Source organism: Gobius niger, assembly GCF_951799975.1.
Source record: "Gobius niger genome assembly, chromosome: 20".
NCBI lineage: Eukaryota > Metazoa > Chordata > Actinopteri > Gobiiformes > Gobiidae > Gobius > Gobius niger.
This window is the reverse complement of record NC_136871.1, coordinates 26,227,150-26,249,146: the sequence shown is the minus strand read 5'-3', so window position 1 is coordinate 26,249,146 and position 21,997 is coordinate 26,227,150. Positions and strand designations below refer to the sequence as shown.

Genomic DNA, 21,997 nt, shown 5'->3' with positions numbered 1-21,997 from the left:
TGGAATACCTCAGAAATGTTGTGAGTTATTGTGTCTCCCTACAATATGGATATTACATTAAGTCATACTGTGATAATGGCAATATGTATAAATGTATATAAGAAATGACTATATTCAGACTACATACAATAATTGTCATGGACCCACATTTAGGTGGAAAGTTTAGGGGCCAACTTTGCTCAAACTAATACCTCGGATATGTTGAAAATCCTGCTTGTGTTGATGCAAAAACACAAGTTATTTGGGTTAAACTCCACTGTAACCCCGCACGTACAGTACAGCTCGCTGACAGAGGGGCGAGGGAGGCGCTGCTCTACATAACTTGGGTTATGTAAAAGGCCTGACTTGAGCAGAGCAGGCTCAGGGCATGTTATATAATGGCCCTGAGAGGAACCAGGCCGTCACCATCTGCCACTCAAAGGCTCAGGCTAAAGACAGTCACTGCAATGTGTGCTATGTCGGCTGCTATGTACTGTCTATGAACATGTAAAGGTATGTTTAAGGTGGACATTCTTGTACAGTGAAATATGCAGCTTGTCCAGGTGAATAAACAACATTGATGAGACGTGTCCTTTGCTGACGGGTACTACACTCACACAGAGAGCCCGAATATGGGACACTTTATGAGCTGTTTCAACTTTGACAGAACACAACTAAAACTAGACAAAACTGAAGACAAATATTTGACTAAATCTGGACTAAAACTAAATTACATTTTTGTTAAAAGAATTTAGTCAACTTTGCATTTATAATACGATTTATATATAATCATATTTAATCAAGGGCCTCTGCTTTATGGAGCTTCTCCCTCATGAACAAAGCTCAGAGCTGTTTCTTGGGGCTCTTTCAAACTGTCTTTGGAATTTTGGAGAAAAAATATTTTAGACAAAAATGTCTGGACATTTTATATTCTATTCGACAAAATTAACACTGGTATAGGGCCCACCTGCAACTATGGTCTCACACTTTATATTTGGAGTCAAAGGCCGCTCACTGCACCTCCTCTGTGCAAAACAAAGACCCAAAGGTCAAGAGTTCAAGCTTGTACCTTCTAAATAGCACTAGGTCCGATGTGTTTATATCTTCAGCAGAACTGCGCGTAATTATAGTGATCTCGGGACACGGGGGGAAAAATTAAGAAAATAAACTGTTTGGGATTTTTGGGAAGATTGGGATATCTTTTATATATGATTTGGGATCATTTCAGTGAATTATTAAACATTTTACTTTCTATAAGTGTTTCCTCACAGAAGGTGTTAAATGTTTACTGTATTTTCCGGACTATAAGTCACACTTTTTTTCGTAGTTTGGCTTGGGGTGCAACTTATATCAAAATATACAGTGCCTCTCGTAAGTATTCATACACCTTGAACTTTTGCACATTTTGTCATGTTTACAACCCTAAACATAAAGATTTTATTTTGATTTTTTTACTGAACGTTCACACACAAGTAACAGACAGCTGTGAAGTGAAAGCAAAATGATACATAATTCCGTTATTTTTCAAAAAATAGAAAAGTGAAAAGTGGGGCGTGCATAAGTATTCATACAGCATTTTCTGAGTGCATTAAATTGCCTTTATAACATTCCTAATGACTCCAGAATGTTCACACCTTGGCCTAACGGTTAAATAGAGGCCACCTGTGTGTAATCTACTCTCAGTATAATTACAGCTGTTCTTTTAGGCCCTCAGAGCTGTGGTCGGAGAGTATTGGTCACTAAACAACATCATGCAGGTCAAGGAGCACCAGAGAGGTCAGGGATAAAGCTGTGGAGAAGTTTAAAGCAGCATTAAGTTATACAAAGATTTCCCAAGATTTAAACATCTCCCGGAGCACTGTTCAATCCATCATTCAGAAATGGAAAGAGTAAAGCACCACTGCCAACTTACCAAGACACGGTCGTTCACCTAAACTAACAAACTGAACAAGGAGAGCACTGGTAAGAAATGCAACCAAGTGCCCCAAGATAACTCTGGAGGAGCTGTGAAGTCCTGCCGCTGAGCTGGGGGAATCTGTACATGGGACAACTATAAGTCGTATTCTTCACAAATCTGGCCTTCATGGACGAGTGGAAGAAGAAAGCCATTATTGAAAGGAGGCCATAAGAAATCCCGTTTGAAGTTTGCTAGAAGTCATATGGAGGACACAGCTCCATGTGGAAGAAGGAGCTTTGGTCAGATGAGACAAAAATTGAACTTTTTGGCCCAAATGCAAAACGTTATGTATGGAGCAAATCTGACACTGCTCATCGTCCTGAGTGCACCATCCCCAGTGTCAAATATACGGGGGGGAGCATCATGCTGTGGGGCTGCTTTTCCTCAGCGGGGACTGGGGAGATTGTAAGAATAGTTGGGAACATGGATGGAGCCAAATATAGAGACATTTTGGAGGAAAACCTGCTGGAGTCAGCAAGAGAACTGAGGCTGGGGCGGAGATTCACCTTCCAGCAGGACAATGACCCTAAACACAAAGATAAATCTACAATGGAATGGTTCAATAAAAACATATTAATGTGTTAGAATGGCCCAGTCAAAGTCCTGACCTAAATCCTATTGAAAATCTGTGGAATAATCTGAAAACTGCTGTTCACAAACGCTCTCCTTCTAATGTGACAGAGCTGGAGTTGTTTTTTAAAGATGAATGGGCGAAAATGTCAGTCTCTACATGTGCAAATCTTGTAGAGTCAAACCCCAAAAGATTTGTGCTTTTATTAGAGCAAAAGGGGGTTCCACAAAGTATTCATTCATGCTGTATGAATACTTATGCAAGCCCCACTTTTCGGTTTTCTATTTTTTGAAAAATAACGGAATCATGTATCGTTTTGCTTTCACTTCACAGTTGTCTGTTACTTGTGTGTGAACGTTCAGTAAAAAAATGAAAATAAAATCTTATGTTTAGGGTTGTAAACATGACAAAATGTGCAAAAGTTCAAGGTGTATGAATACTTTCGAGAGGCACTGTATAGTTTCACTTTCGTCATTTTCACTTACTGTACCACTGAAAAATTTAAAACGGTAAAGTTTGGAGGGAGTCAGAAACTTGTGAGGGACTGTCAAAAAGACTCTCACTGCGAGGAAGAAAAAAAAAAAGAAAAAAAGAAAAAAAAGAGGGTCACGAGCCACAGCTAGAGGAACGAGTTCGCAAATGGGTGCTTGAACAACGTGCTGCCGGGAGAGGCTTGTCAACGGTGCAGATACGCCTCCATTCCCAGGTAATTGCTATGGCTGGTGCGACTTATTCTCCAGATCGATTTATAGTTCGGATAATATAGTACTATCTTTCTCTGTAAATTCATTGTAAATTTGTGAGGGTTAGAACCTCTAACCTTTTTTTATGTATTCCGTTCATGTCAGGAAGCTTTATTCATTATTACTTCTTCATTGCACCATTGACACAAAAACTAGCTGCATAAGCCAAAGACAACATTGTAAGTTTCAGTTTTCAGACAAACCACATCTGAACCACCGCCGCTGCAGCAGCAGAAGGTATAGCCAAGCTCGTAACCTCATTGCCCACAAAGTTCTCCCTAACAGCAGCCACATCCGCAACTTCACTACACACCCAACAGACACAGCACTAAGCAGTCAAATGATACAGCAGTAAACCTTTGACCTATTCCAAACACAGGACTTTCTTGCCGGCAGGTGACAGAGCTACCCATTCATACGTTTGACAGGAAATCAGCCACAGCAAATGCAATCTGCAAAATGCATAATCATAAAATTGAGAGATTTATTTATTTAAGGTTCCCAGGAGGAGAGTATAGTGCGGTCCCCCTCCAGTGGAAAGTCCCCCTGGGTAAGCCCCGTTCTGGTCACACCACCACTCCGTTTAAACTAATGAGGAAACGCACAAACAGACGAGATGCTGCGCACAACATGTTTTTCTGTGTTCCATTTAAAAGGGAAGTATGCCATTTTAATCTTAAGCTTAACCATTTCACAGAATAGATTAATGTACGAAGAATCCAGATCATAATTTACACAATAGGGTTTCCTAGTGGCCGTTGGAGAAATGAATAGAAATTAAGACCCACAGAAAGCATCTAAGAAAGCTAGCTCGTGGCTCAGGTGATAGAGCACTCATCGTCCTTAGCGTGATACATGCATGGTTACGGCCTTGAGAGGCCAGGTATCAATCAGTCAGCCAGGGACAGCAGTGGCTATTGCTACTACTGTTAAAGTGATCGTCTGTAAGTTCACAAAGCGAAGAGAGAGAGAGAGTAATTTAAAAAGTAAACAATCAAGCTCTTTCCCTCTCTCTTCTACAGAAAGCTCATCTCATTGGTCAAAGTTATGGCACTGGGGATTCAGATTAGTTGTTGAACTCAGGGACTACACGCACACACAAAGTAAATTAAAGGTGCATTATGGAATTTTTTAATGTGGAAAAACAACGTGATATTTGTGCGTAATTGACCTATTAATGACCCAATGCCTGTATGGGTGATTAGCATGGCATCTTTACTTTCAATCAGTCTCCCACGCTCCATGGATCAAGGTGGGTTTCTCGGCCCTCTGGTGAGAGGGTCCATCGGCAGTGAAAACTCAAAAAACAATTGATCCTGAAGTGTTGTAGAGGCCACTGTGATGGAAGGTACAGGCGCCATGCTAACCAACCATAAAACCGCTGGGTCACTGAAAGGTAAAACACGCAATAATACAAATAAAAAAATCCACATAAACAGTTGCACATTGTATCTTTAATATTACTTAGGTTACGTCAAATTGCAGGCCAAAGCAATGATGTACTCGAAATACTGCTATCGGTTACCGTGCATGTAGAAATAGAGCATTACTGTAGTTCAAATACACAATTACGTTATCATACTCGATCTAAACAATTTCTGTCAATAACATTTCTAAATATTATACTGGTGTTGTTGTTGTTGTTGGCGTCAGACCACAAACTATATTGTGACCGTCTCTTTAAGAGAACATGAAGTTGAACAAGAAAACACCTAAATTACCATTATGTCACACTGCCATCATCCATGGCGCTGACCTACTTCACCCACAGCTGTGAAACGCCTCTGCGGTTGCTCCGAGTGGCAGTTGCATATAAACACGAAACTCAATATCACATGGGCAAATGAAAAACTAAAACGAGCTGCACTTTTCTCTCAAATCTGACAAGCCTTCATGTTCGCCAAAATGATTGAGATAGAAGCCTTATGTAACCAGTGGCTGCACAGGGCCAGACAAAGAGCGGATACCTGAAGTCACATCACGTGGAACTTTTACTTGAATTTAATGATGAATTCCCGAGTGATGTAATAGATATTTATATTTCAAAGCAGGTAAAAGCATGAAAACTCTAACACGGAGGTCTTATGTAACCGGCTGCAACCCAAGGCCAGGTGAAGAGGGGAGCCCAGTGCTGTTTATGCGTCGCACTCCTGGCTTTTACATAACTCAGGCAGCCAGATGACAGAGGAGAGGGAGGGTAATTGCCACTTTGACATTTTACGAAGACGGGGGTATGAGTGGTACATGGAGGAGAGGCCCGCGACGGCGTTCGAGCTGATTCATGGTCACTCACAACAAAGACGAGAGCTGTACAACGGTTGTGGGTGGCCTATTCCAAGAGCTCTCCCATGCGCTTGAGTCGAAGGTGCACCTTGGGAAACTTTTGCACAGAATAGTAGTCGAAGTGTCAGGAGGAAGGCTGTGATCGTAGTTTGTGTTGCAGTGCTAACGGCGACCAAACCAAATATTACAGCGTGCGACCTTTCATTTTTTAAGGGTCATTGTGTTACTGCATTTGCATTAAAAAGCAGTAGCACAGGTGTACCCCATAAAGTGGCCGTTCAGTGTGTGCATGTTTTCTGTGCTGGGGAAAAGGACCTCTCTGTCTCCCCTCATTGAGCACCTGGTGCACAGAGAGGCTCTTTCAGGTGAGAGAGCAGAAGGAGAGGATTCAGCCTGTGCATTATGTAACTGCGACTCACCCAAGAATGACACTTTTGACAAACTCGGCTCCCAAAGGTTTCTGTTTTGCTGTGAAACTGCCTGCATCGAAAATATTCATATTTTGACTGATTGTGATTGTGTTTCGGTCAACTCTTCGACTAGATACTTTTTTTATATACATGTTTTTGTGGCATATAGGGTCAGAGACATCAACTCCCAGTAGGCAGTAAAGGGACATTGATGTACAGATATTCTGTACTTTTTGCTATTTTTAAAGGAATAGGCCACCGTTTTTACATACTGAGATATGTTCTTACCTTAGCTTTGACGAGTTCTTTAGGACCTGTCTGGTCTTCACCCGTGCCTTCAGTCACGTAAACACAGCGCAGACGGCGTTAGCATTTAGCCTCTCCCTCTCTCCTCTATAGCTCCAAAACAGGTCAAGAGAGAAGCTACCAAGCTCTTCCACGTTTTCCCTATTTAAATATGGTTACGTGAAGTGTTCCACTACAAAGTATAATTACACAAAATTAAACAATGTGGATTTTCTAAGCGGATAAAAGGGGGAACTATATTGTAAGGCATAATAATACCAGGAGTAATTTGGCATCCGCACAGTAAAGTGAAGATTACTGCTCGTATTTCGAACTACTCCTGGTATTATTACGCTTTACAATAGAGTTCCCCCTTTTATCCGCTTAGAAAATCCACATTGTTTAATTTTGTGTAATTATACTTTGTAGTGTAACACTTCACGTAACCATATTTAAATAGGGAAAACGTGGAAGAGCTTGGTAGCTTCTATCTTGACCTGTTTTGGAGCTATAGAGGAGAGAGGGAGAGGCTAAATGCTAACGCCGTCTGCGCTGTGTTTACGTGACTGAAGGCACGGGGGAAGATCAGACAGGTCCTAAAGAACTCGTCAAAGCTCAGGTAAGAACATATCTCACTATGTAAAAACGGTGGCCTATTCCTTTAACATTGCAAGTCTAATCGCTTCCAAGGGAGTCCGAAATTTACATCTGAACTTGGAAATCTCAGTTTAAAGTCCAGTTCTGTCCCGGTTGCGAGATAGAGCTGATGATGCCTTGGCGTAGGTAGGTGTTCACTGACTTGGCATTTCCTGTTAATTCACGCTTTGATTTGTTTTCTGTTATGAATCACCAGCGCCAACTATGACCATGAAGTAAGCCACAACCTGGACAATGGCGTGACAGTCACACAACTGACGCTACTAACTTCACACTCAGTCCCACATTCAAACAGCATCACGGCAGATTCAGATTCCACATGATGTAATCTCTAAATAACACTGCGCGGCTCAGAGATATATTTAAATATGAACTACAATCCCTTGGGGCTTGTTGATGGCTAGACAGGCAGTTGCACCATCAACAGGTGTTCAGACCTTTGCCTACAACATGCAACAGTAAGCTAGGCCTGCCGCAATCCTTACAATAGGAACTCATTTCTAAACATAGAAAAGAGAACTATAATGGTTCTCAATAATTGTTAGTAGTCGCTCAAACCAGCAATCTTCAAAACTTGACAGATCTAGTTGTACGGATAAGTTTCTGGAATTGATTTTGGTTTGTCTGTTTGGTTTGCTTTTGTTTTATACTATTAACCCCTTAAGCTCTAAACAGCCATATTTGGCTCCGCCCCCCTTGTGTCTGCATCTCCGGGGCCATAACTTTTGCATACAAATACTGTCAGTCACATTTTTTCACCTCTCCGTGTTCAGTGGACTCTCAGCAACAAATTCATCCTCTCCAATTTCAAATCAGCAGATCCGAGCTCAAACAGCAAGCCACAATATGTCAATTTGTCATAATTCGTTGTACATATTTTGGTCAGTGACAAATAAATGCTATTGTGTAATGTTTTTGAAAAAAAGTTCATTTTTAGACATGGAATACAATTTTGTGACCCGATATGTCCCTATGACTAAAATGCTTAATTTCTGTTAAAAAAAAAATATATATTTTTTTTTTTTGGCACAATTTGCCACAGTTAGATTCCGCCTGGGGGACTGCAGGGACCACACATTATATTGATTTTTTTCATTTCTGTTCTTATTTGCTACAGCACAGACAGAGAAAGAGCATTTTAGGCGCAAATATGTGTTTTTCATTCAGGCGGAATTTAGATTTTTCTGTTTCAAACTAATTTTTACTTACAAACTGTAGTTTTTTTTTTAATTATTTATCACTGAAACAAAAAATTCAAGATAAGCCATGTACCCCTTGTAGAGGCTGTTAAACCCCAATCAACACATGTATAGCATTTTGGGGAAAAGGGCAATTATCACACTGAGAGATCACAGTGTCAATGTTATAAAATGTTCTTGAACTTGAACCCCAGTGGGTACTCGAGGACCTGGCAGGGGGCACTTGGAACCATTTCAGCTTGAAAAAAAAAAAGGAAAACTAAACACAATTTTGATAGGAAAAGCTATATTTTGCAGTCAAATGTGCAGTTTGAGGAGAATTTTAGGTGCATTTTGAACGTAACATTCTCAACGTAACATTGTCTTTTTTTTTTTTTCTACAAGAAGCGTTTTTGCTTTCTAAATAAACTGCAACACCGTTCGAGTAGGGGGACAACCAAGGGGTCCCCAAGACAAAAAGTTCGCGATTTTACCTCAACTTTATTTGAATGTCTCAAATATTCTTATTGTCCGCCCACAAACATCAGAAAAGAGTGAAAAGTAGTAAATCAAACAACAGGCTTTCTTCCCCCATGCCAGGCCACGCCCCCTACATAGCATGATGAACCTATTGGAAGAGATATTTAAACCTCATGTTTGGCCACCTGTTGTCACAGTAAAGCAGCAACATCATTCTCAGCAGTAAAAACGGCAATAGTAAAAGTAATGTTTGTATATCATGTTGCCAGTTGGTTCAAATACTGCGTAGTGTAGTAGTATAAAATGCTATCCTAACATGCCTACAGGTAACAGCAGCAGCAGCTTTAGTAGTAGCTCTAATGTGGGTAAACAAGCTCCTGCTACACCACCTTTTTTTTTATTGGCAATTGCTGTGAAGGTCACACATCAGCGCAGGGGCCGAGTTCCAGGAAAAAAAAGCCTGGCTCTTATGTAACCGCAGCCCGGATTTGGCAGGGGTCCAGGAATCGTGCAGGGAAACTAGGACACAGCCTCAGTGACTGCCACAGCCCTCACCGCTCCCCCCCGCACACCTCTCTCCCCCACTGACGCACATGGGCTCGCATTCATGTAGACACAGTGCCCTCTGCAGGCGGCTGGAGGCAAGGCAGGGGAAACACCCACTATAAAAAGATCGGAGCTGCACTGGGGAGAAGGAAATGAAAGTCATAGTACTTTCCAGTTGTACTGTTTCAGGGGCGGACTGGGACTGAAAAACAGCTCTGGACTCTGACGGTCTGACCAGCCTGGCCCAAATGAGCGTAAATGTGACACTTACCACCCGCCTTAACGGAGCGCATTTTCTCCAGTTCGGCTTTACCCAAATCTAAAAGCTTCTCGGCTGGAGAGCAACAGTGTAAGGCCTCATTTGAAAGCTGAGACCTACAAAAGTGATTGTAGCTTTTTGTCAAGTCGCCACATTTTTTGTGATTGTTTTGTTGTTTCTTCATTACTTTTTGTGGCTTTTTGTTGTGTTTTTGTCACTTTTTTGTTGAATTTTTGTCACATTTTTGTTGATTTTTTGTCACTTTTTGTTGAATTTTTGTCATTTTTTTGTTGAATTTTTGTCATTTTTTTGTTGAATTTTTGTTGAATTTTTGTCACATTTTTGTCACATTTTTGTTGAATTTTTGTCACATTTTTTGTTGATTTTTTGTCACTTTTTGTTGAATTTTTGTCATTTTTTTGTTGAATTTTTGTCACATTTTTGTTGATTTTTTGTCATTTTTTGTTGGGTTTTTGTCATTTTTTGTTGAATTTTTGTCATTTTTTTGTTGAATTTTTGTCACATTTTTGTTACATTTTTTCTATCATTTTTTTGTTATGGTTCTGTCATGTTTTTGTGGTCGCTATTTTGATGCTTTTCTTTTTAGCTTTTAGATTTGGGTAAAGCTCGGTTAAGGCGGGACCGGTGGCCCTAGAGCAAGTGGCCCTTCTGTGCTCTTCCAGAATGGACATATGGCCAGTCCGCCCCTGTACTGTTTTGTATAGAAATGTCTTAGATGTAAAGTTTGCAGCATGTTTATGAGCTCACCATTTCAACAATACAAAAAGTCAAATTTCGAAGCAGTGGTTAAAGTGATAGTAGGTGAGTTTGCAAAGTGAGGCGACAGAGTGAAATTTTTAAGTAAACAATCTAATCTCTCCACTCTTTAACCAGAGAGCCTTTCTTGCAAAATGAGGAGAGCGGGAACAGAATTTTCAAAAGTGAACGTTCAAGCTCCTCCCCCTCCCCTCCTGATTGGACCTGACAGGCTGGTTCACAAGAAAAGCTCGTCTCATCGGTCAACGTGGGGGGATACTAGACTCTGATTAGTTGCTTCGTCTTGCATTTGGTTGATTTTGAACATTTGATCAAATTTGTAATACATTTAGACTTCGAGACTATCACTTTAAGATGCTCTTTGATGTTTGGAGAGCACAAACTAAAGCACTATTCCTGCATCATATTTCTCTATTTATATTGATTTTGTGTAAAAAAAAATAGAATGAAGTGAAAATGTATGGGATAAGTTAAGAGAAATCAATGTATTTTTCTTTTACCATCATTTAAAGGTACACTGCGTAACATTTTGGACTATACTGTTGCCATCAGTACAGAACATGCTCCTAATGACCAGGTCGACAGAAAATGCTATTTCTGCTGTGAGAAATCAAAGAATGGATTTGGATGGGAACCTAACCAGTTTAAATCTCAAATTCTGCTGACTTTAGTCGACGTCTCCATGGAAACGAGCTAGAGACGTACCCACTCCCGGTAATGTTATGTCATGTCTTAGGAGAGCTGAGCCGCTTACAGCAAAATCACATGTTTGTTTGAGGTATTTTTCAATGCTCAAAATATCTGTCATAAAATAAAAGCTTGTATTTCAATTTTGTTTTTTGGGGTAAAATTCTACGCGGTGTAGCTTTAAAGGTGCATTATGCAACTATTTATGCGGGAAAAGAAAAAAGAATATTTGAGCATCATTTTTGTGTTCCAATGGCTGTATGGGTGGTTAGCATGACGCCTTTTTTCTGGTAAAAAGGTCCAACAGCAGTGAACACCTACCAGGAACTAAAAACAATTGATCCTGGAGTGTTGTAGAGACCTCTGTGATCGAAAAGCAAAGGCGCCAGGCTAACCACTCACACAGACACTGGGTCACTACAAGATCAGATACGCACAAATATCAACAATTTTTCCCACATAAAAAGTTGCATAATGCACCTTTAAAATAAATAAATTCGACATATGTAACATGGTGAACTAAAACAAGTGTCACATTACTGTCACTGCAGTTAGCATTAGTGGTTTTCAGAGAACATAAAATGACCTTAGTGTTGTTTACTACCATTAAAAATACTATATCCATTCCACTGCAACTAATCACTTAGCAGCCAAGGCAAACAATGCTTCAAAATGCAGTATAAGGGCTGCCTTTTTTGTTAAAAACATTAATAAACCAGCGGCACAAATACTGTACAAACTCTTTCAATCACAGTGGCCTCAATGAGATGCCCAACGTGCGTTATTGGCGTATAGGAAGCGCCGGTAGTCCAGTAAAATGGACTTTAAATATGCGGTCAACACAGTGCACACACCTCATCTCTGCCTCTGGGTCCTGCTCACCCGCACAATGCACAGTACAATCACACGGACAGACAGGGCCCTCCCACAACACGAACCTAAGACCAGCTAAAGAACTAGACAAACTAAAGTTACATGGAACAGCGGTTCTATGAATCCCGGATGGCCACCAGAGGATGGGGCTGCAGTGTAAAAGATGAAATGCGAGAGGAGGAAGTGACACAAACAAAATGATGAGCATGAGTAATATTAAAGCTTGAAATTGGTCGCGGTGTTCCGAGTTTTTTTAATTCATTTGTTTTTGTAACCTCCTCTCCTCTGAAAGTAGCCACTAGTAGCATGACACGGACAGTTATTGGACATATAACAGAGATGAGAATGGACATATGCTTTTGATAAGAATTTAGCAGAAAATTTGGGAAAAACAACCTTTGGCAAATCGATCTCGTCATCAAAGGCCCTGAGCTGTAACAGAAGAGTGTGAGGGGTTACAGGTTAGTGCGGTGCAGTCATTCAGGGCTGTGGAAGCAGTTACAGTGACCATTATGGCAAAAACAGTTAATGCACAGAGAAGCCACTCAAGAGATGCATACGATTGTAACACACACAGCTGTCTGCATAAAGTATCAACACATCAAGTGCATATGGCGGGTTCTCATGATTTTCTATTGCTTAGTTTAGTTGGAAAGTATTTGAAAATAAAGCTAAGACCAATGTGTTTTTCTATGCTTGTTATGAAATAGCAGGTGCTGTAATTGAAACGCGGTCCTATTAAAATGTCGACAGCACATTGCCTGTTTCTATAAGATAATAAGAATGAAGTATATATTTTGTTGTCCTACCTTTTCCCCATAACCTCGATCTTTGGTCATCATCTCTCGAAGCGTTTGAAGGACTTTGATGCACAGCCTTTCTTCATTTTCTTCCAGTAGTTGCTTTGTGTGTTTGATAAGCCTGCAAAACAATCCAGGAAAACGTTTTTTTCTTTTTAACCTGCACTCTCTTATTTAAAACGGGGCCTAAATGATTGAATTGCTGTGTAACGTACTTGCAGATGAAGCCGCCGCTCTCACACTTCTTGCGTGAGTCGGTGTTTTCGGGGAAGAGCAGCTCCGGTCGATGCAGGACGTCCACCAGAACCGAGAGCTCGGCCTGGACCAGCGGGCGCAGCCGGTCCTCTAAGGCTGACACTATGTCCTGAAGAAACACTGCCGTTAGGAGCATTGTTACAGTTCTCAAAAGGCCATGTGAATTTGAATCCCTCTCAACTTTGGGATCACTTTAATGAGCAGAGACATTATCCATTTCAATGTATGTAGTAACTGCCACTAAAATTTAGCTCTAGCCCATTTTATTAGACAGACTTGTTATAATCAAACTGATGTTCCTGTACACCGACATCTACAGTGGGAGGAAAATATATGTGAACGCTTTGGAATTTCGCACATTTCTGAGTAAATTGATAATAAAATGTGGCTTGATCTTCGTCAAAATCATAAGAATGAATAAACAGTGTCTGCCTAAACTAGAACCACCCAAACAATTACATTTGATCATATTTTAATGGCCATAACATGTAAACAGCGAGCAAAAAGTAAGTGAACCCAGGAATCTCGCTGAGCTGCAACAGTTTTGTAAAGAGGAATGGTCCAAAGTTCATTCTGATCGTGCATGTCTAATCTGCAACTACAGAAAAGAAGGGTCAGCCAGCTATTCAGTACAAGGGTTCACTTACTTATTCCATGCTGTTGTGAATGTCTCAAGTCTTTCTGCAAAATATCTTGATAAACTTGTGAATTATTTTTTCTATTGATGATATCATGTTGTCCAGGTCCTGAGGCAACAAAACAGCCCCACACCATGATTCCAATGGAAAAATTAATTCACAAGTTTATCAAGATATTTTGCAGAAAGACCTGAGACATTCACAACAGCGTGGAACAAGTGAGTGAACCCTTGTATTAAACAGCTGGCTGATCTTTCTTTTCAGCAATAACTGCTTTCCTGTAGTCAGACGCTCACAACGATCAGGATGAATCTTGGACCATTCCTCTTTACAAAACTGTTGCAGTTCAGCGATTCCTGGGTTCACTCCCTCTCCTGTGAATGTTCACATGTTATGGCCATTAATAATATGATCTAATGTAAATGTTTGGGCTTAAGCAGTTTAAGCCAACACTGTTTATTCATTCGTAATCCATAAAGATCCGACCATATTTTATGACCAATTTAGGCAGAAATGTGAGATATTCTAAGGCGTTCACATACATTTTCCTCACACTGTACCTGTAGTCTCTCTATGCTGTTCCTGTACACCGACATATACCTGTAGTCTCTCTATGCTGTTCCTGTACACTGACATACCTGTAGTCTCTCTATGCTGTTCCTGTACACTGACATACCTGTAGTCTCTCTATGCTGTTCCTGTACACTGACATACCTGTAGTCTCTCTATGCTGTTCCTGTACACTGACATACCTGTAGTCTCTCTATGCTGTTCCTGTACACTGACATACCTGTAGTCTCTCTATGCTGTTCCTGTACACTGACATACCTGTAGTCTCTCTATGCTGTTCCTGTACACTGACATACCTGTAGTCTCTCTATGCTGTTCCTGTACACTGACATACCTGTAGTCTCTCTATGCTGTTCCTGTACACTGACATACCTGTAGTCTCTCTATGCTGTTCCTGTACACTGACATACCTGTAGTCTCTCTATGCTGTTCCTGTACACTGACATACCTGTAGTCTCTCTATGCTGTTCCTGTACACTGACATACCTGTAGTCTCTCTATACTGTTCCTGTACACTGACATACCTGTAGTCTCTCTATGCTGTTCCTGTACACTGACATACCTGTAGCCTCTCTATGCTGTTCCTGTACACTGACATACCTGTAGTCTCTCTATGCTGTTCCTGTACACTGACATACCTGTAGTCTCTCTATACTGTTCCTGTACACTGACATACCTGTAGTCTCTCTATGCTGTTCCTGTACACTGACATACCTGTAGTCTCTCTATACTGTTCCTGTACACTGACATACCTGTAGCCTCTCTATGCTGTTCCTGTACACTGACATACCTGTAGTCTCTCTATACTGTTCCTGTACACTGACATATCTGTAGTCTCTCTATGCTGTTCCTGTACACTGACATACCTGTAGTCTCTCTATGCTGTTCCTGTACACTGACATACCTGTAGTCTCTCTATGCTGTTCCTGTACACTGACATACCTGTAGTCTCTCTATGCTGTTCCTGTACACTGACATACCTGTAGTCTTTCTATGCTGTTTCTGTACACTGACATACCTGTAGTCTCTCTATGCTGTTCCTGTACACCGACATATACCTGTAGTCTCTCTATGCTGTTCCTGTACACCGACATACCTGTAGTCTCTCTATACTGTTCCTGTAAACCGACATATACCTGTAGTCTCTCTATGCTGTTCCTGTACACTGACATACCTGTAGTCTCTCTATACTGTTCCTGTACACCGACATATACCTGTAGTCTCTCTATGCTGTTCCTGTACACTGACATACCTGTAGTCTCTCTATACTGTTCCTGTACACTGACATATACCTGTAGTCTCTCTATGCTGTTCCTGTACACTGACATACCTGTAGTCTCTCTATACTGTTCCTGTACACTGACATATCTGTAGTCTCTCTATGCTGTTCCTGTACACTGACATACCTGTAGTCTCTCTATGCTGTTCCTGTACACTGATATACCTGTAGTCTCTCTATGCTGTTCCTGTACACTGACATACCTGTAGTCTCTCTATGCTGTTCCTGTACACCGACACATACCTGTAGTCTCTCTATGCTGTTCCTGTACACTGACATACCTGTAGTCTCTCTATACTGTTCCTGTACACTGATATACCTGTAGTCTCTCTATGCTGTTCCTGTACACTGACATACCTGTAGTCTCTCTATGCTGTTCCTGTACACCGACACATACCTGTAGTCTCTCTATGCTGTTCCTGTACACTGACATACCTGTAGTCTCTCTATGCTGTTCCTGTACACTGACATACCTGTAGTCTCTCTATGCTGTTCCTGTACACTGACATACCTGTAGTCTCTCTATGCTGTTCTTGTACACTGACATACCTGTAGTCTCTTTATGCTGTTCCTGTACACTGACATACCTGTAGTCTCTCTATGCTGTTCCTGTACACTGACATATCTGTAGTCTCTCTATGCTGTTCCTGTACACCAGTGGTGGGCATTTCATTTTCATAAGGGGCCACATAACAATTACAGAGGGATCACCCTCCTCAGCCTCCCCGGTTAGGTCTACTCCAGGGTGCTGGAGAGGAGGATCCGGCCGATAGTTGAACCTCGGATCCAGGAGGAACAATGCGGTTTTTGTCCTGGTCATGGCACACTGGACCAGCTCCATACCCTTCATCGGGTGCTCGAGGGTTCGAGGATCTCAACTCTGCTGTTTGCAGATGATGTTGTTCTGTTGGCTTCAACAAACCAGGACCTTCAGCTGCTCTTGGGCAGCTGAAGGTCCTGGTTTGCAGCCGAGTGTGTAGCGGCCGGGTTGAGGATCAGCACCTCCAAATCTGAGGCCATGGTTCTCCACCGGAAAAAGGTGCTTCCCCTCTACAGGTCGGTGGGGAGTCCTTACCTCAAGTGGAGGAGTTCAAGTATCTCGGGGTCTTGTTCACGAGTGAGGGGTGGATGGAGCGTGAGATCGATAGACGGATCGGTGCGGCGTCAGCAGTGATGCGGTCGCTGTATCGGTCTGTCGTGGTGAAGAGGGAGCTGAGTCGGGGCAAAGCTCTCGATTTACCGATCGATCTACGTTCCCACCCTCACCTATGGTCATGAGATTTGGGTAATGACCGAAAGGACAGGATCGCGAATACAAGCGGCCAAAATGAGTTTCCTGAGTTTCCTTCGCAGGGTGGCTGGGCGCACCCTTCGAGATCGGGTGAGGAGCTCAGTTACCCGGGAGGAGCTCGGAGTAGAGCCGCTGCTCCTTCATGTCGAAAGGAGCCAGCTGAGGTGGTTGGGGCATCTGTTTCGGATGCCTCCTGGTCGCCTCCCGCGGGAGGTGTTCCAGGGATGTCCTAGTGGGACAAGGCCTCGTGGAAGACCCAGGACACGGTGGTGGGACAATGTCTCCGAGCTGGCCTGGTGTCGCCTCGGGTCCCCCCAGAACAGCTGGAGGAGGTGTGTGTGGATCGGGAAGTTTGGGCATTTCTGCTGAGACTGCTGCCCCCGCGACCCGGCCCCGGATAAAGCCGAAGAAAATGGATGGATGGATGGCCACATAACAAGCCTGAATTGAGCCGGAGGGCCGCACCAACAATAACTCAAACTTATTCTGCAACTTTATCCTATTGTACATTACACAAAATTGTGTATTTTGAATATCTGAAATACTATTATTTTCTGAAAATATTTATCCATATCAAGCCAAGGACACGCATTTGTGTGCATCGTTATTTAGCTTATTCAACGCCTTATACTCGTTAACTTCTACTATCGCACTGAAAGCCCCTCTGTGCTTCCTTCAAACAGAGTTTCTGGGAAGTGAAGCGATAGCAGGGGTCTACAAGTAAATTTCCCTGGGGTCCAAAACAGACAAGGGGTGTGTATTGCCGGGGTCCATTAATAAAAGCTCCTCAATGCTATGCTTTGATTGGGAGAACAATAAATTCAATAAATGAAAAATAATGAGCCTGACCGGACTGCAGCCAATGTGTTGTTTGTATCCTGATCTCTCATTATGTCAGTGCTCGCTGCTGGACACGTGTCCCTTTTATTTTTATTTAAGCAGCCCCCTGTGGCTGGAGTGAGCATTCGGGTAATTTCTTTAAAAAACCATAGCTCTGCAAAGGAATGGGCTAGAGACTTTCTTTTACATACTCAGGAATTTATGCCCTACAAGTCGTAGGCTGGACTCAATCATCTCAGCAGACCTGGGCAAACTTTCCCAGGTCTGCTGTACAACATATACCTGTAGCCTCTCTATGATGTTTCTGTAGTCCCGTGAAGCTGTGACCACCGAGTCTCGCCTCGCTGCGTTTCGAGCCGTCAGCCTCCAACTCATGGCCGTCTTCTGAACGATGTTGTTGGATTTCACAAACAGGTTGCTCACTTGGTTGTCCAGGTCCACAGGGATCGCTATCGCTCTTCCTTTAGCTACAGACAAAACACAGAAAGTCAGACAAATAAATATAGGAGGCAATGGCCAGGGGACAGGGCCTGGCCAAGGGGAAGGAAGCTTGCTATGGAAATCACAATTTTTGTATACTTTCTATATTAGCAAACAAATTCAAGTCAAAATCAGGTCCATGTGAAGGTCTTGTCTCATTCCGGCATTAAAATAAGCAGATTGTCCACTAGAAGTAGAAAAACTGGTATTCACAGCTAGTAGTTAGCATTTAGCATTAAGCTAACATTAGTGATATGGTTAGCACTCGCCGTTATTTATGTATTTATGGGCTGTTGACCCACTGTGCTCCTCATCATATCTCATTATGCATTATGTATTCATAATGGAGCATTTGATACCCGACTGAAAATGTTAAAAAGCCAAGCCCTAGTTGGATTTTTGGTTAAATGAACAAGGATCTTACCAACATCCGACAGTACTTTGATGCAGTTCTCCACGGAGCCCTTCTGCAGTGGCACGAGCCAGTTACAGTGATAGACTCTGAATACTCCCTGCAACAGCTGCACAAACACCGGCTGCCTGGTCTGAGGAGGACAGACAATACAGCAATATTACAAACACACTTTATTATCTACTGTCCACTGTTCAAGTGGAAAAAAACAAAAAACAAAAGGGAAGACAGCCAATCACAGACGCTGCTACTGAACATACACTAACTATCCAGAAGAAAAGGAGGCTGTACTTCAAAAAAATCCATGTAGAGCCTGTTTCGGCCAAGCAGAGCACGTATAATTTTACAGTTAATAGCTGAAACTAAATATTCGCAATGTCAAACCAGAGCTGATTACTTTCACCATGATGTCTTTAATCAAGAAAAAACATATTTTTGGTGAATAACAAGGTTTTATCTTTCATTGCCTGAAATTGTGTTCAGCCATAATATACATATTCTGCGTTTAGTTTTATGTGCTGTATGGGGAAAATGATGCAATTACGATGGGTGTTTAAAATAAAAAGTTATTAACATACTGAAGCATTGGAGAATGAACTGTATTACTGTAATTATCCCCCAGAAAGCAGAAAAAGTTGTAAAGGTTTGGGCAGACGACTGTGAAACTTTCCAAAGCGTAAATATGTTATGTAAAAACGACGCCTACACACACAGAACAAGTGAATTTGATTAAATAAACACAATAGAAAGTACTTCACATAATGGTGGACAATTAACGTGAAGTGCATTACAGGACTATGACTAATGGCCCATTTCCCCTATACAGTTAGAGAGAAAAACTCTCCACAAACTGCAATGTAACAATTAAATTAATCAAGAAAACCATTCACCTGTGGGGGACTTGAACCAAATCAGATGGAATGAAAAGAGGTAATCATTAATATGGGGGTGTATGGTTATGCTGGATAAAGGGCACGTACTTCTCACCTGAACACATTTAAGAGCTACATGCTAAAGAGCTTAAAATAAAAGCGTGATTTAATATGATCTCCAAAATCCTCCTGTTTTGAAAGCAGTTTTTTAATTATTATTTTGTCACAGTTATTTCAAATGTACTACTCATTCTAACATTCTAAGTTGTATATGTCGCTGTGTTTCAGGCCCCACTTCACTGAACTCACCACATTAACAGACATGCCAGATAGATGCCGGTAATGCCGTTTTGAAGGGGTTTATCAAAACAAGACGTTTGGCTTGATAGCTCATTTGAAACCTCATGTTTGGCTGCCTGTGGTCAAACAAAGCAAATCGGCAACAGCTCTATAGAGACGAGCTGGTGACGTCCCGATCCCAACAAACCTACGGGCCATGTCTGAGGAGAATCGAGTCCCCTCTCGGTAAAGACACATGTTTTTGAGGTGATGAAAATGCCTATGATGAAAAACATGTTTGGGGTCTAATGGAAATGCTAGCCTGACCCACTTAGAGCATAAAGAAGGCTGGACAATAAGAGGAGCCGGCGGGGAAAGCGTCTGTGTTTGTGAGCAAATGAACTTTGGGGAAGAGATGACAGATGACAGTGGGTTACCTGGAGGCTGGTGCTCTGGTCGGAGAAGGGGGAGCTGAAGAACGTGTTGACGATGCTCATCACAGTCTCGGTCACGTATCGCTCCAAAATGGTGTCTGCGTGTTTACGGTCACTGGTGTTGTTACAAACCTACAGGAATAGGAGACAGATAAGTTGTGTTTACCTCACGTGTTCAATGCTGTTGTTGTTTTTGTGGATTTCTTAATTGTATAGATGTTGAATTTGATTTGTGTTTCTTTATCTTCTTAAAGCTTTCAGGGATGTTTTTTACTGGAGAACTGGAGAAAATGCACTCGGTTAAGGTGGGGAGTAAGAGGTTGAAGCAATAGTTCATTCATTTGCTTTAAATTAGACCCATTACACTAGGATAGTCGAGTCAAGTTTCGTAGGAGAAACACAAAACAGAAGAATATCACTTACTCTACAAATGTCGACCAGGAAGTTCTCAAACAGCTTCCACATGTGGTTGGACGTGTAGATCTCCTTCATTTCAACCTCCGTGTCCACATAGCAGTGATTCAGGAAGTTGATGTACGCAATCTTTATCTGGCATTGAAAATAAACGATCAGAGGATTTACAGATGAGGGATAATGACTATATGGAAATAATGGATCGAGCCAAGTTTGTAATGTCTGCACATGCGCCTGTATATTTCTCCCGTCTTTAGCTGTGGCTGTCTCCGAAAAAGGAACAGACCAGCAAAAAAACAGCAAAAAGCTTAATTCAAGGTAATTTCAAATCTCGACAAGATGGTTTATAGTCAATATCTCTGTAACCGATAGGACAGGGACAGATGGGTCTGATTGTCACCTCTGGAATGCAGTCGTCATGCGTGACCACTCTGACGATGTCGTCCAGCGGCAGCAGAGAGTTGCACTTGATCTCCGTGTAGACGTTCTTGCCCTCGGTGCAGACGGCGAGCAGCTCCACCAGGTGGATGTGGTACATGAGCGCGCTGTTCTCGTCCATCCGGTCGCGCTCGGACCGCATCATCTGAACCAGGGTTTGGAACGAGGCGCGGTCGTTGTAGAAAACCAAGACGTCCTCTCCGGCGTTCACCAACTGCACACAGGTTACAGCGGGTGCACGTTTCAAACTGACGCACGGATCACGCAGAACATGTTTGCAGAGGTCTAAAATACAGTGATAGCAGGTTTTATACACATGAATGCCAAATGGAGACAGATTATTTTGTACCCCCCTTCTTTCACTATTTGAGACAGATGAATCCTGCCATTGTTGGTGTGGAAAATGCCTGCGCCGCCAGGGAAGAAAGAATCCATTGATGAAATAACCTGGTCATTCAGTAGCAGTGCTCAAAATGCATTACAAATCCAATTGGATGCCCTTACCTTAAATCTTCATAGTTTGATGTATAGCAACAATTAGACACGAATGGACCCGCTGAACCTGTAAGCTGTTCTGCAATTTGTTTTAGTCTTTCATGATGTAAAACTTTTGAAGCAAAAATGATTCCCCTAAAGCTACAGACTTTGGAACGGCCCATATATGGTCATGTTCAAAGTAGCCACCATGAGCCTACTTTAAAGAAGAACTAAGTAACTTGTTTACCTTAATAAATCATTTCCATCGTCCCTCTGGGGGTAATACAAGTGTTAATTGTGTAATGTACCCCATTTGTGTCCTATGTCCTTCTCACACTTCATATCTATATACCCATCACTTTATACCTGTGTATTACCTATCACTTAATAAAAAAAAAATAAAAAATAAAAAATAAATAAATAATAATAATTTCAATTAACTTACAAGGAGCTGAAAGGAACTAGAATAAGCAAAGCCATAGACTTTCAATCGCTCAGTGCTTGTTTGTGTTAGACACCTTACTGGATTTATAATCAAAGTTAAACTAAGCTAGAATGACACAGTAATGATGCCTGTAGCACCTCAGCCATGACGATGTCCTGGCACTTCTTGATGAACTTGTTTTCTGCCTTGACGATGGTCTGGAGGAACTTGAGGTACTGAACGTTTCGCCCGTGAGTCTCGATGCAGTGGACAAAGTGCTGCACCACTCTCTCGTTGATCTCGCTGCAGAGCTGGAAGTTATTCATGAAGATGTGCTGCATGGTGACAGCCTCCAAAATCTGCAGGCAGGATCAAACACAGTGAAATGTCCATTGCTTGTAGTACTATG

The 21,997-nt window shown here is 41.9% G+C and overlaps 1 protein-coding gene across 1 annotated transcript in view; it reads right to left on the bottom strand.

Moving 5' to 3' along the window:
* The window catches only part of LOC306979668 (inositol 1,4,5-trisphosphate-gated calcium channel ITPR1-like), a 123,957-nt gene that overhangs the window by 53,689 nt on the left and 48,271 nt on the right, over nt 1-21,997 (bottom strand). The window contains exons 31-39 of the mRNA XM_079578741.1: nt 21,747-21,947; nt 20,650-20,901; nt 20,259-20,384; nt 19,839-19,967; nt 18,263-18,383; nt 17,641-17,825; nt 12,701-12,849; nt 12,495-12,606; nt 12,082-12,117 (exon numbers count right to left, since the gene is read on the bottom strand). Coding sequence (XP_079434867.1) covers nt 12,082-12,117; nt 12,495-12,606; nt 12,701-12,849; nt 17,641-17,825; nt 18,263-18,383; nt 19,839-19,967; nt 20,259-20,384; nt 20,650-20,901; nt 21,747-21,947 — 1,311 coding nt within the window. The remainder of the gene's footprint in view (nt 1-12,081; nt 12,118-12,494; nt 12,607-12,700; nt 12,850-17,640; nt 17,826-18,262; nt 18,384-19,838; nt 19,968-20,258; nt 20,385-20,649; nt 20,902-21,746; nt 21,948-21,997) is intronic.